General features: G+C 38.3%; 1 protein-coding gene across 3 annotated transcripts in view; it reads left to right on the top strand.

Moving 5' to 3' along the window:
- The window catches only part of mre11a (MRE11 homolog A, double strand break repair nuclease), a 42,675-nt gene extending 27,134 nt beyond the window's left edge, over positions 1-15,541 (top strand). For 2 of the 3 annotated variants that reach the window (XM_077207602.1, XM_077207605.1), the window contains 5 exons: positions 11,659-11,742; positions 12,324-12,385; positions 12,846-12,913; positions 15,099-15,186; positions 15,259-15,541. In XM_077207602.1, coding sequence (XP_077063717.1) covers positions 11,659-11,742; positions 12,324-12,385; positions 12,846-12,913; positions 15,099-15,186; positions 15,259-15,303 — 347 coding nt within the window. In that variant the 3' untranslated portion in view covers positions 15,304-15,541. Of the gene's footprint in view, positions 1-11,658; positions 11,743-12,323; positions 12,386-12,845; positions 12,914-15,098; positions 15,190-15,258 lie in introns of all 3 variants that reach the window. The other variant, XM_077207604.1, reaches the window with a different exon arrangement.
- The last annotated feature ends 325 nt before the right edge of the window (positions 15,542-15,866 follow it).

Below are 15,866 nucleotides of genomic sequence, written 5' to 3'. Positions count from 1 at the left end.
TACATGTTTGTATTTTTGAGAGAATATTGCTTATGCATGGATATTGAAAAAACTAAAACTTAAAGTGTCTGAAATAAGGCCACAAAAGACATACTAATTATGTGTCCACAAGACTTTTGACTAATGAGTGTTGTTGCCTAGAATTTTTGCTTCAAAATGATCTGAAAATCATCCTGCCTAATCATTTACACAAAACAATATATTGATTTAAATTTTATAAGACACCTTTTGTTTGGAAAGGCAATATGCGTGGAGGCGTGTTCACACCTGAGAAGACAAAGGCCGGATAATGTGCCGCATAATGAGCTGCATATTAATTAGCCCTTTCACACATGGTGTGTCACAGGGTCCCAAAGAATGCAAGGACAAAAGAAATGATCTATATATACATATTTTACAATTAGAAATTGTAACCAATTACAAATAGGTTACAATTACAAAAACAATTACAATTTTAACAATATTTCAAGTGTATTGCTTTGTAAAAAGTATACATTTTATCATGCGTATTAAAAAAGGTAAGGATTCATTAGTTTGAATATTGGAACAAACACTATAATAACATCTTAGTTGATAATTCAATATACCTACTTTATTTTTGACAAAACATCATACTATAGTATATTTAACTATGAGCAGAAATTGGTGAACAAAAGCTTACCTATTTAATGTGACAGTAGTCTTTTTTTTACAGTCAAAACTTTATAATCTATCCAAAACTAACCACAAAATCTTGTCTAAACATTCATATTTAGTCTGTAACATACTGTGTATGATATATTAGTATATACATGTGAATTTGCAGCTTGTTGCTTATACAGACATTTTATTTCAACATATTTCAGTATATTTTTACTCATCTTAGTAGGCTGTAGCAATATAGTTTGGATGTGTTCATGTAAACATAACGTTTACTAATGTAGGTGCGAGAGTGAATGAACGGCACAGACACGCGCTGTATAACTGTAGTAAACAACAGTGCGCGCGCCTGTGCCGTTCATTCATCATTTAGCCTACACACAGACACGCAATTCATATTTAAACAGTCTTTTTGCGGTTTACAGTCAGACACTATTCAATATCGCGATTAGAACAAAGCACTTAAGAATAAATGACTTACTACGTCAGCTGGATCCGTTGCTCCTCGAAATGAAACTACCACTTCTGGTACATTTTCCAGGGTTATTAGATAGTATTATTCCTCACACCGAAAGGATACGCTGTGTACACAGCTGTACAAGATACTTACTAAACACGATGTGTTTTATAATCCAGCTGGTGGGCGTTTACATGTTTGAATGGCTTGCCTTAGATCATTTGCGTTTCAATACCGCGCGCTCTCCGTGGGCGTGGCACATTAACGCGTAATGAGGTATAATGAGCTGGAAAGAAAAATACTGACATCTCTCTCTTTTCATACAGATTACATAAACTGAGAATATTTGTTTTTTATATAAATTAATTCATTTAAAAGAAGAGAGTTCAAGCTTCATTATGGAAAAACATTCGTGCCTGTATGACAAGTATTCGCGGAATTACAGTTAATTTTCGGACGCGTTTCAGAATGGACTTAACTGACAGAGAGAAGGCAGAACGCGCATCATATTTGTTTTTCTTTATTTGGCGAAAAGCACAACACTTTGTTTTTATTGTGAGTATCCACAAAAAAAATAGACACTTATCAGGATCTAATGATGTACAACACTTAATATGTAAGATCAAAATCAACAGAGTATTTTGAGTTTCTTTTGCACTGATAAGAAAAAAAGCGAGACTATCGCGCCCGCGCGATAGCCGACCTCAGAGGGTTAATGCTAAACTGTGCAGGGCTATGGCCATCTAGGAACTGAGTTTTGCACCACTGACCTATATTATTCGACAGTCAGTTTTTGCTCCATTTTATTTCTCTTTACAAATTCACTTCCACAAATTCAGTGGTTCAAATTTAGCCGAATATTCAGCATTGCACAATCGGGTACTGCAGAAATAGCAGTAGAGTACTCATGCATAATTTCCATCTGCTGTTATTCAGCCTCACCTGCAGGTTGAGGGAGTCATTCACTTGCAAAAACTCTTCTTCTTCATCTGCACAACTTCCTCTGGTGCAGAGTCTGCTTTTCGGACAGTGGCATGCCATTTTGCACGGTCGAGCGCACCGTTCGAGTGTAATGTGCTGATCTTCACATCCGCTTCAATCATATCCTGCCATCTCTGCTTTAGTCGTCCGTGTGGGCGTGTGGGCGTTACAGTGGGAAAAATAATTATTTGATCCCCTGCGGATTTTGTAAGTCTGCCCACTTACAAAGAAATGAAGGGTCATTCATTTTTATGGTAGGTGTTGGAGCCATTATTTTGAATTGTATTTTTTGTTTGTGACACTAGAGGGCATATGAGTATTTTGAGTGTTTAAATAGGGTGATGATGAGTTACAGGTGCGCAGAATGGAAGGTCAACAAACTTTTTGGTCGTGCCGTGTTGAGCGTTGGAGTGTGCAAGCCTGTGCTCATGCCCAACAAGTTTGTTTTGAATTAGGTATTTTGGTTTAGTATTTATTTTCGTTCATTTTGTTGTTTGCAATACCATATGGACAATAAATGGATTTGGTTTATACAAAATCAATATTGAAGGTATGGACAATCAATTCATTTGATTCAAGACAAAGGCACGCGCCAGAAACAGCCGAAATAAGACCATCTGCGTCCCTACACATAAGTCAAAAAGTTTGACCTAAGGAACCTTATTTCGACATCGACTGGAGCAGATCGAATTGGACGACTACAGGAAAAGTCAGCTGGTCAGCTGAAGTTGGATGATGCTCATTCATGATAGTTTTGTTTGATGGATTTTTTTATGGATTATTGCTTGGGATTGATCGCTGCGGATTTCGAAGGACTACAAACCCGCACGAAGAGAATACAGCACACGAACAACAAAGTCTTCAGCGTTCAGCGTTTGTGGAACTGAGGTATGAAAGCGCTTTCACTTGAACTTGAGTCGAATGGCCATAAAACAGTGTGCACACAAACAAGACATATCCAATGCGCATTGGTGGTAAAAAAAAAACGTGTTTGTGAAACGAAGAACTGCACTGTTTTATCATTTGAAATGCTTGTGTTTGCCCATGTTTACAGTCTTTAATCAGATGTTGATGATGTAAAATATGCAGTTGGTAAAGGTTTAAAAATGGCGGATGAAAATGAGTTTCGTGGTTCTGAAATCGAGCAAAATGGGGCTCAGACTCAGAAAGCAGAGAATGAAAATGTTGAATTGTCTGTACAAAAACGAGAGGTTAAGCTTACTGCAAAAGGGTTAATGGCAAAACTCGATATTTTACAGAAACAAAGAAAGTCAAAATTTGACAAAGCATCCCAATTGAAAAAGACAATACTAGAGTTAATGGGTAATAGAGAGTATTAAAATGAGGCCAAATGTATGTTTGAAAAGTTTGAAACGCAATGCAAAGAAGCAAAGGAAGCGCACGAGTCTTTGATTGTTTTATTGCCTGATGAAGAGAAAGACCGGCATGAAACATGGTTCAAAGCAAAAATGATAGGGGTTGTGGAATTCAGCACTGTGGTAAATAAATGGTTGGAGAAGCTACAGGAGGATTGTGATCGTGCTACAAGCGAAATTGAACCCAATGATAGCATTTCGAACGTTGAAACACGGGTTAGAAGTCGCACTTCAAGCCACAAGAGCAGCCGCCACAGTTCGCGCTCCAGCAAATCTAATGCCTCTGTGCAGCATTCACGCATTCAGCTTGAAGCAGAAAAAGCTGCTCTTGTCGTTCAAGCAGAGTCTTTAAAAGCCAAGCATGATATTGAGCAACAATTGGAAATGTTACAGAAGCGTAAGGAACGAACAGATATTGATGCGAAGATCGCTGCATCCAATGCAAAGATATTTGTGCTCAGGACTTATGAACAACGAGCAAACAGCATTGCATCAGATGGGATGGAATCCTATGTCAGCAAACAGGCAAAACAAGCAACAGCATCTCTTCATCCAGAAGTTGAGAAACCGTCAAGGACTAAATAGCAAAGCAGCATAGGCGCTACCTCACAGTTAATATCATCTCATTTACAGCAACCTGCATCTTCAAAACCCAGAATAGCTACCTCAGTAGATAATAGAAGGTCTGATTTCACACAGAGTATGCTTCAAAAACATCAAGAAATTAGTTGTTAATACAGCAGCAAAAGTTTCAACATTTACCACCACGTGATATTCCAGTGTTTGAAGGGGATTCATTGCAATTCAGTTTGTTCACTAAAGCTTTTAAGCATTGTGTGGAGGAAAAAACGAATAACAAAGGTGATTGCTTGTATTTCCTTGAAAGATACACAAGAGGGCGCCCAAGAGAAATTGTTCGAAGCTGTATGAATATGGCACCTGAAAGAGGTTATGATACAGCTAAAACTATGCTTAAACAGCAGTTTGGAGAAGATTATTTTGTTTCTGCTGCATATATGGAGAAGGTGTTTGGATGGCCCATAATCAGGTATGAAGATCCCACAGCTCTTCAGGATTATGCACTCTTTTTACGTGGGTGTTGCAATGCTATGGCAGATCTACAGTAAATGCAAGAACTGGACATGCCAACAAACATGAGAGCAGTAATTCTAAAGCTTCCATTTAAACTCAGAGAAAAATGGAGAACAGCTGCATGCGAGGTAAGCTAGGTCAGCAAAAAATGTCAGACTTACTTGAAGAAAGAATAACTGCAGATCTACCTCCATTTACAAATGTAGGAGTGGATTACTTTGGCCCAATTGATGTAAAAAGAGGTCGAATTTGTGTGAAACGCTATGGCGTAATTTTTACATGCATGGCCAGTAGGGCAGTTCATTTGGAGGTGGCATACTCTTTGGACACTGATTATTGCATAAATGCTTTGCGACGATTCATATCCTGAAGTATCCAGGACAAGTATGTCATATGAGGTCTGACAATGGAACAAATTTTACTAGCTCAGAAAAGGAATTGAAAAGGGCACTGGCAGAGTTTAATCAAAATAAAATCACAAAGGTTTTAGCACACAAAGGAATTAAATGGAGTTTTAATTCACCCACAGCTTCACACCATGGTGGTGCATGGGAACGCATCATCAGAATGGTAAGAAAGGTGTTGTCCTCCGTTTTGAATCAACAAACGCTGGACGATGAAGGATTACACACTGTTCTGTGTGAAGCTGAGGCAATTCTCAATAATCGACCCATCACCAAAGTATCTGAAGATCCAAATGATCTTGAAGCACTTACCCCCAATCATCTGCTTACAATGAAGAGAAGACCAACCTAATTTTGAATTGTTTATGCCCTACGTCATTAACAGTTCAGGGGCCGGTATGTTGGAGCCATTATTTTGAATTGTATTTTTGTTTGTGACACTAGAGGGCGTATGAGTATTTTGAGTGTTTAAATAGGGTGATGATGAGTTACAGGTGCACAGAATGGAAGGTCAACAAACTTTTTGATCGTACCGCGTTGAGCGTTGGAGTGTGCAAGACTGCAAGACTGTGCTCATGCCCAACAAGTTTGTTTTGAATTAGATATTTTGCTTTAGTATTTATTTTCGTTCATTTTGTTGTTTGCAATACCATATGGACAATAAATGGATTTGGTTTATACGAAAGCAATCTTGAAGGTGTGGACAATCAATTAATTTGATTCAAGACAAAGGCACGCGTCAGAAACAGCCAAAATAAGACCATCTGCGTCCCTACAGTAGGTTTATTTCAATGGATAGAATATCAACCAAAAATCTCGAAAAAACACATTATATAAAGGTTATAATTTGATTTGCATTCCAGTAAGTTAAATAAGTATTTGATCCCCGAGCAAAACATGCCTTAGTACTTGGTGGAGAAACCTTTGTTGGCAAGCACAGAGGTAAGACGTTTCTTGTAGTTGGTCACCAGGTTTGCACACATCTCAGGAGGGATTTTGGTCCACTCCTCTTTACAGATACTCTCAAAATCCTTAAGGTTTCTTGGCTGTCGCTTGGCAACTCAAAGTTTCAGGTCCCTCCACAGATTTTCTATAGGATCAAGACGTTAATGTGCTACTTCATTACTTTGTTACCTTGGCGGTCATTGTCGTTCTGGAAGGTCTTAATCCACCCAGGAAGGACCCATCCACAACCCATCTTCAGTGTTCTGGCTGAGGGAAGGAGGTTCTCTTCCAGGATTTTACGGTACATGTAAAAAGTCCATCGGCCCCTCGATCCAGTAAAGTCGTCCTGTACCCTTAGCAGAGAAACAGCCCCAGAGCATGATGTTTCCTCCTCTGTGCTTGACTGGGGTCAGAGTCAGCATTTCTCTTCCTCCAACCACGACGAGTTGAGTTGATGCCAAAGAGCTCGATTTTGGTCTCATCTGACCACAGCACTTTCTCCTAAGCCTTTTCTGAATCATTATATGTTCATTGGCAAACTTCAGATGGGCTTGAACACGGGCTTGAACGGATGGGCTTGAACAGATGGGCTTGAGACCTTACAGGCTCTGCAGGATTTCAATCCATTGCGGTGTAGTGTGTTACCAATGGTTTGCTTGGTGACTGTGGTCCCAACTGCCTTGAGATCATTAACAAGCTCCTCCCGTGTAGTTCTGGGCTGATCCCTCACCTTTCTTCCTCATCACCGAGGTCGATTTATTTTTCATTTTGTATTTCTTCCATTTCCAAATAAACACACCAACAGTTGTCTCCTTCTCACCAAGCTTCTTGCTGATGGTTTTGTCATTGTCATTGATTTGATTTGACTTAGCCTATTCCAATCTTGTGCAGGTCTACAATCTGGTCCCTGACGTCTGACAGCTCTTTGGTCTTGCTCATGGTGGTGGAGAGGTTGGAATGGAAGATACAGATTCGGTGGACTGGTGTCCACTGACTTTAAAATATTAGGAGTACTTTCTTAAAGTGACAGGGCTAATCTGTGTTCCACATGGGCACATAACCAATCTGTGGTAGGCAGAATTCTTGCTGGTTGGTAGGGGATCAAATACTTATTTCACTCGATACTAATATTCTGTCTCTATCCATTAAAATAAACCTACTTGAGTAAAGACCCATTCGGGTAAAGACCTGTGACTCTACTTGCTCGACTCCACTGAGTACACCGACAAGGCACAATACAAATTGAGCGTCAGTGTCAGTTCTGGCAGACCCAGTAGTCAAGATGCTGCTAACGCTATTGGCCAACAACACCGTCTCATCAGCGATCTGCTCAGCTGAGCTGCATCAGTGCATCAGCTGTTCATCTCCCCTCGCTGCTAATGCTACGCTAAAATCAGGGTGCCTTATTTAAATAGATTCAGTTCGCTCCTAACTGCTTGCTGCTCGCTCTCTGCAACCAAAGTCCTTTTAGGCAAGTCATGTCACTCGGCCGCCATCTTGGCAACGCCTCCGGGCAGCTATTTTGGACTAACAAGACCAGGCTCCTATCTAAATGAATGGGCAGAGAGTCAGAACTGCACTTTCACTGGTCACCGGGAGATAAAAACTGCATGTATAGAAACAGCAGTAAAATATGATATAAATCGCTGAAAAAGTTTGATGACTTTGCCCCAAAATAAGGTTTAAAACGCCTTTTTCCCCACAGGTCTCTCCCTCTCTGCCGCGCACGCGAGCTACACGGCTTGAAGCACAGTAAGTGCGAGCTCTTGCTCGCTCGCTCTAGATTCCGGGAGATTTTAACTAATTTGCGGACATCAGGGAGCCGCTATCAATATGCGGTAGACACTTGGGATGTCTGATATTTACACAACGCACACTGCATATCAAATCTGTCGCCTTTTCAAACAGTAACGTATTTTCCCCCGTCGAAAACCTCAACTATGCGCATGCGTCAGTGGAACCAGACGATAGCCTTAAATGTTTCCCGGCTTGACTGTTAAAAGCAGACGATTGGCTTTCCAGCGAGAGGGGCGGGACATGTGCATTCAACCGCCATCTTTGGTGTTACGGGTTTTCCCTATATAGTTGTATTGAGGATTGAGTAAGTGGCATGTCTCTATATAAATTGTCTCTGCTGCAACCCACCACCTCCCCAGCTCTTCCTTGTCTTGTATAACATGGCATTTGTTATTCTGTCATCGTTGCTGCTCTGTTCATATGGGGGAATAGTTCTTCTCTCCCAGTGCTAAACTGTGAGCATTCCCTAATGCTGCTGCTGTCCTCTGACTCTCTGCTATTTCATGGTGCTCATGAAAGGTCAGAGGACTCCCTGAACAGAGCCATACTGCCAAATTTTAATTATCAACTGAATTGCAATTTATTCAATTCACATCTCCTAATCATTTCTATTGTCTTGTGTGTTCTTGACTTAAATGGACCTGACAGAACTAAGCATCCCTTTCTTTTCATTATCACTTTCCTCGTTTCTCCTGTATTACTCTCACCATGTGCCACCAGTTATTCTCTGTTGTCCATGGCAGAAGGCAAGGCAAGTTTATTTATATAGCACATTTCATACACTATGGCAATTCAAAGGGCTTTACAGAAAAATTTTTAAATAATTACAAAATAAAAGCAACTGTGGGGAGCTCAGCTGAGATTGTGTCCGTGAGCAGAGGTTGTTGTGGCTGCATGGTGTTATCATTGTCCTTGTGTGATATGTCAACCACATGTCCATTCAGGTGCTGAAGTGAAGTCCTGTGTGAAGTATACTCTGTCCAGGTGTGTGTGTGTGTGACCTCAGGTTGAGTAGTTTGTTTGGGTGGAGGCCATCCAGGAGGAAGTGCAAGCACGTCCGCACACACCAAGGCTTCTACATTCCCTGGCCACATCTTCTCCATAGCCTGTTACCTTTCTGATGTACTGTGGAACTGTGGATTTTGAAACATCTGTTAGTACAGCACTGTTTTTTGAGTATATAATGTTAATTATAGAGACATACAGTATCTTATTAGCAAATACCAGAACATTTCCCATACAATCTAAACTGTATAGCAAAATCTATAAGAAAATTTATAGATGTGTACTAAGGGTTTCATAGATCATACCTATGTCATAAACTTTGACCGTTACTAATGAGGAAAATAGTTTTTCTTGAATCTAGCTTAAATTTTACGTAGCCAAATTGGCTGGTCAGTTAAAGTTACCTCTATTCAGATCTTCTAGCCAAAAAAAAATATATCTGAAGTAAGCCAGATGTTCAAAATCACTGCTTGAATTTTAATAGATTTATTATTAAATCTGTAACTTAACTAACAAGTTAACTAATAAAGACTTAATGTAAATAAAAATACAACTCTTGACTCAATACTTCATTGTTAGTTCATGTTAGATCAGATACAACATTTGATTTTAAAGTATGTATTAGTAAATGTTGAAATTAACATTAACAATCATAAATTAATATGATCAATGTTCATATTAACTAATGTAGTTAACTAATGATACCTTATTGTAAAGTGTTACCACTAAAGTATAAATATGATTCTGAAACAGCATTTATTTCCTTGTAATTTACACATAGCTCACTCCAAAATTAATGTTTAATGGTAAACACATTTTAGATAAGTGGACAGGCTGTCAATTCTAGTGATCAGCTGTTTCCTCACAAAAGTCAGCATACTTAAATAAACCTCTCCTCCATTCAGTGCCTCCATGCCTCAAACATCTCACAGGTGTCACACACCAGTACCCAGGGTGCAGAAGTGGAAAGAGTAATACAATATTCTACTCAAGTAAAAGTACTACTTCTTCAATGAAATTTTACTTAAGTACAAGTAAAATTGCCGGTCTAAAAATCTACTCAAGTAAAAGTAAAATGTAGCTTATTTAAAATTTACTCAAGTTACTGAGTTACTTTTTTAACAGTGGGGGGTGGGTGAACAGTGGGCGGGGTGGGGTGGGTGACTCTCCCGTGTATGGTTGTAATGGTGTGAGATTTTTACAGTATGATAACGTCTCAGAAAATATCACGGTTTACAGTATTAATCAATGATTAAATAAATGGTATTATTAAATTATGGTTATTATTATTATCATCAGTTAAAATGACAGTTAAATTAAAGAAAACAGTATTTTGGGGGGTTGAACAAATGCTTTTATTATAACAAACATGAAACCATTTGTTTGTTTTGTTTATTAAAATTTCAATAGAACATGTCTAATCAATTAAATTCAATAATTGATAATGAATTATATTAACAACTCATTAATAACATTAATAATTTTTTTTTAAGAATAATATAGTCCTATGAAATGTATTTTATTCATAAAATTAATGTTTCTTTTTATGATTTAATCCAAATATATTATCAAAAACTGTGGCAATCAAATGAAAATGTAAACTTGTGTCCTTTTATTTTTTGGGGAAGAGCTGAATTAAACCATGGTCAAAAAATATATGCCTTAATTAATGTTTAAATAAATTGTATTATTATTGTTGTTGTTATTATTATTATTTTGAGAAGTACGTTCTATTGTATGCCTACAATAGTAATATATTTCTGTCATAATTTCTCCTAGTTAAACCAAACTTTTATTTTGACGGGTTGTAGTGAAGACCTGTTTCAAAGTGTAAGCCTATTTGACAATGTTTTTTCTCAAATAAAATGATGAAAATGCTTATAAGGCGTTCTCTCAGAGCAGCTCTGGAAATGTTCATGTATTCATGATGTATTTAAATTGTTTGTGAGACGCTGAAAACACCACGCGTACTTGAGTATGTAGTAGACAAAGTGGAGCAGCTCATTCACACCGATTCACAGAAACGCAGAACAAGCAGGTTATATATTTACATAGCAGTATTTTTGCGCTTAAATATTCACAGACCATGTCGCGATTGGATTTATTGCACAGTTCTACTTTCCATGTATTCATCCATCCATCATTTTGCGTGTTTTTACGTGACATCTGCGTTATGTAAATTCCATTTTCATGACTGGATTCCGGGATTCCCTCTGCATCACTTCAATCATTCGGCCTTACGTTATAATCGGGACATACCTTTATCTGCAGGAGGGATGGTGTCCTGTGTATCATCCTTTGGCAGCCACTTTGTGTCCACATTTTTTGCAAATTGGATATCTATCCTCGAGGACAACCACACTTTTTTTCTACATCCAAAGTATTTCCATACTGGCCATAATTCACTTCATAAAAATTCGAGGGTGCTTCGCTTTCAGCTTCAGCTGGGTTTGCGTCAATTTTTTTGCGTGTTTGTTCTCCCGCCCTTCAATCAATACAGTAGTTTCCGGACTGAGTGTAATTTTTTTTTTCTCCCTTGTATTATTTTTTACTCAGTAACGGATATGATTTCAAATGTATCGAAGTACAATACATCAAACAAAACGTACTTAAGTAAAAGTAAAATTACAGATTTTAAAAACTACTTAAAGTAGAAGTACACAAAAAAACAACTCAATTACGTAACGCGGGTAAATGTAATTCGTTACTTTCCACCTCTGCCAGGGTGTACACTCATAGAAAACAATGTGTTCGAATTTTAAAGATGTGACTCTTTTCATCCAGTGTGTGTCCCTCCTTAAACTTTGTTTTGCTAACGTTGGAAGCTCCTGGTTGGAGGACATAATTAATCATAACCCACCAAATTGGCTAGTGAGCTGATGCGGATTACGCCATTTGCATTTGACAGGTTGGGGGAATTCATCTCAAACTCTGCCTGCAATGTCTATTTTAATTTTTCCAGGTGCTGCCTCTAAGTCAGGGCGGGGGGGACGTGGACAAAAAGGATCTCTCTCAAGTCCCCTAAAAACCAAGTCAATAATGGATGGTAAGATACAATCTCTTGGTACACCTGACACTTAAACACACTCGAGCAAGTGGTGTTGAAGTTCAAACCAATTGCGCATTAGAGGGTGCAAGTAACTCTTTCTGCACTTCAGCTGGTGCACATAAAATCTCAACCACATCCACAGTCTGTGGCTTTCTATCTGCCCAACCTCCAGGTTTTCCTGTGACATCACCATGTGAGAGTCCAGTGAATACTTAGTCTTTGTGCCATTGAGCCTCCTCTTTTAAAGTTCCCTTTAATGTGAAAATCAAGTTTTTAATGTTGTTTATATGTCTGTGTGGTGTTTTAATATGCTTTAAGACAAACCATGTGCAAATTCATAAGTCTACCTCATTGCTGAGTATTTTCTCCATAAAACTGCAGTGAACCAAAGACAGTCTCAAAAACGCTGTTGTGGTTCCCATAACTTAAACTTGCAATAATTCGGTTTCTTTTATTCTCTGTCTCATTCCTGTGTTTGCTTGGAGGTTTATTTTAAATGGTGTGAAGGTGTCTGTTCTCTGTTCCCTTTAAATGGCAGCCTCAGGTGTTTTATTTGTTTTGTTCTGTGCTCTTTACAGCATTTCAGGCTTCAACCCAGAGGACCTCTCGTGGAAACACATCAAAGTTGGATGCTGAGGAGGTATACGCACAAATATCTGCATGTCTTTAACTGTAAAAAACTCAATTATAAATCTGTTAACCCTTTTATCAGGACACACAATGATGACAAAGAAACAAAACATGAAGCAAACATACAAAAACATGAAGTTGAACTTTATCAGTCTCTCACAAACAATAATTTGTGTATTTTCTTTTAATTTTAATAATTTTAATAATTATTTAAAGCACCTTTTAGACTACACAGTAACTCCAAATTGCTGTGCATTACAAACAACATAAACAAAAAATAATAAATTAAATTAAAAAAGACAACAGGACAACAACCAATAAAACACCCATTAAAAACTGTTGACTAAAAGAGACTGCATATATGAAGATTCATAGGATTCAGGATGAGAAAATGGTCTTGCTGTTTTGTGAAATGTAATTTGATTTCATTTGAACTTTTTTTTTTTCTTCTTTTCTTTCTCTATGATCAGATCACCATAGAGGACAGTGACTCAGATGAGAATGTTTCATTTTTAAAAAGTTCCAGGACAAAACAAAAGTAAGTGGTTTACATATTTACATTTGCTTTGCTCTTTAGTCTTGCTCTACCAGGTCATTCAGGTTAACTGGCATGGACTTCTAATGGCCTCTAATGAAGGAATGCTCCGATGTATCCAAAGTAATAAATATTTAATAATAAATGAGTTGGGCTTGGCCTGTCAGTCGATTATTTGTATGACTAAAAACTTTCAAAGATTGAAAACAGCTTTGAAATCAAGCAAATTGGCAATAAAAAAACCTTGAACTGTTATCTTCCCTTAAACGCTTGAATTTAAAGTGGTGGTTAAATAAACATTTCCCTTTAATGACTGAAAAAGATATTCTCTGAATGAAACTAATAACTAAAAGTAAAAACAAAAGCAACAGAACATAATCCAGACAATATATTTTAACAGCATAAGTTATTCACATATGTGACCAGTCACGGAAACTAGGGACACAAGTCGGTTCTGGGGCATTTTGAGTTATTCATAGATTCTGAGAGTGTAATATCCAAGCTTTCCAACGATGTGTAACATGTGGAAATCTGATAATATTTGGAGAAGTTGTGGCCATTTTAAAGTAGGCACTTAAAAAAGCTCAAAGAGGAGAAAACGAGCTAAAGATTGTGCAGTTCTCACCTGTCTCTGCTGCTGGGGGTGACAATAGGGCTCATTTACATCTCATTTAGATAAGCCATACCCCCTGTAAAGCTCCTCCATGTGCTTTACAGCTTTTTTTACACTTCGAATGAGTGCACTTCTGCCGCACTAGGCGAAAAACAATTGTGCTGCCCCTCTATTTGCAACGTACCAGCAACAACACACAAAGACCAATAATGCCATATAGCCTGCATATAACGCGAAACCAGCAACAACACATAAAGACCAATATGCCATATACATATAACGCAAAACCAGCAACAACACACAAAGACCAATATGCCATATAGCCTGCATATAACGCAAAACCAGCAACAACACACAAAGGCCAATATGCCATATACATACAGTATAACGCAAAACCAGCAACAACACACAAAGGCCAATATGCCATATACATACAGTATAACGCAAAACCAGCAACAACACACAAAGACCAATATGCCATATACATATAACGCAAAACCAACAACAACAAACAAAGACCAATAAGCCATAGGCCTACATATAGCGCAAATAGTACGCAACGCTCGTGTGCCCAAAATGTCAACAATATTAAAGTTTATGTAGGAGGCAAATGCCTGCTGGCATTTTTCTTTAAGCAGTCATTTCTGCAATTTTCCAAATAATCACATTTCACCTCCTCAAATTACTGTTGCAAATCTCTTTACACCACTTTCTTATGTGCGTATACACACACAAATGAAATGTCCGCAAGCACATTATATCATCAGCAGGTTCAGCATCTTAAATAACGACTAAAGAGCAAATGAAGCTTAACTTACATTTCAGAAACACGCACGGCAGGCCTTCATCGCAGCAGCAAAGGTCTTAACTGCATCCTCTATTTCGATTCTCCGTCACATATGAAACAGCCAGCCACCGCTGTCAGCGAGCCGAGCTGCCGTATTGAAGCACTGAGGGCGAGCGCGCTGCGCCCATACCTCCGGTTCAGTTTCCCGAGCCCACGAAGTGCGGCGAAAACATTTTCGGTGTAACTGCCAGACGGTTCATCTCGTCTGCGACAATCTTTGCGGCATCCATCTTCATTGAATTTTGATATCAGAGAGAGCTGGCCAGAGCACAGCATAATAAGTAGCCATGTGGTTGACTTGGAGGGCGGGGGCAAAAGCGCCGGGTTATTCAGTATGGAAATACACACAGACAATGACACGCCACGCCCCTACTGCATGCTAGAATCTCCGAAAACAAGCCGATTTCAACCTCAAAATGTAAGCTTTTAAATATACCAATACTGCTATCTCAAACATGGAGAGGCTTCTTCGTGATTTCAATTAACAGATTCTCCAAAAAATTGAAAATCACCAATTTTGAAAAAAAACTCTTCTTTCTCATTTTGCTCGAAAGTTGTGCTGCCGACTTGTGTCCCTGGTTTCTGTGACGGGTCACATATGCATACACAGGTTTCCTGGATTGAGTGAAGTAGAGAAACCCTAAGACTGAAAAACTAAATACTGTAAACTGTTTTAGAAAAGTAAGAAAACGTCTTACTCACATGTTCCCTCTTTGCTTAACCAATAGGCTGACGTCATTAAGCTCCAGTAAGAGAGGTTCCCAGAGCCAGAGCCAGTCTTTTAAAGGAGTATGCTTTGATGATGACGACGATGAGGTAGTGTTAATGTGCACTGATTTTTGTGTTGGATTTGTTCACAAATTGATCTTTACCTTTTTTTATCCTCAGGATGAGTTTGATCCATTCAAGGGTTCAAGACTGCAGCGCAAATGAGGAAACAATTCCAGCTGCTTGTATAGTCCTAATTAATCCTCAATTTTGTTCCCTCAATGCTTCCACAGTTTTTGCAGAGATTCAAGTAAACTAGTTTGTTCAAGGTTTACACGCCTACCATTGTTTTAAAAACGTCACATTTTAAATGTTGAACACTGTTGTCTTTTCTACTGGTCTATTATTATTGTCCCAAGGCTTTATTCGAGGATATGCATAAAGTGTGTTTATCAGAGCAAAAGTCTGTTTATGTCATTTCCATGCCATAAAAACCATAAAAATGTCACTCTTCTTATGTGTACATTAGGAAAATAATTCTTGCTACAGGGCAGACTATACTTTGTTTTTTGCTGCTGACAATTCAGACCGGGGCAGTCATTTTAATTTGTCGTTTCATCAGTTGTTTTATCTCAACAAATATATTTTACATAAAATTACTGCTACAGCAATCAACCCCAAACTCATTCAATCTATCTTTCATACAATCTAAATGTCCACAGTCTGTATTTGGTTTAATATACACAATATTAACAATGGGATGGGATCTAATCTAGTTTGCTAGTGCC

Source organism: Siphateles boraxobius, unplaced genomic scaffold (assembly GCF_051911475.1).
Source record: "Siphateles boraxobius isolate OS27281-9 unplaced genomic scaffold, OSU_SipBor_1 6, whole genome shotgun sequence".
NCBI lineage: Eukaryota > Metazoa > Chordata > Actinopteri > Cypriniformes > Leuciscidae > Siphateles > Siphateles boraxobius.
The sequence above is the reverse complement of the archived record's forward strand: the minus strand, read 5'-3'. Positions and strand labels throughout refer to the sequence as shown.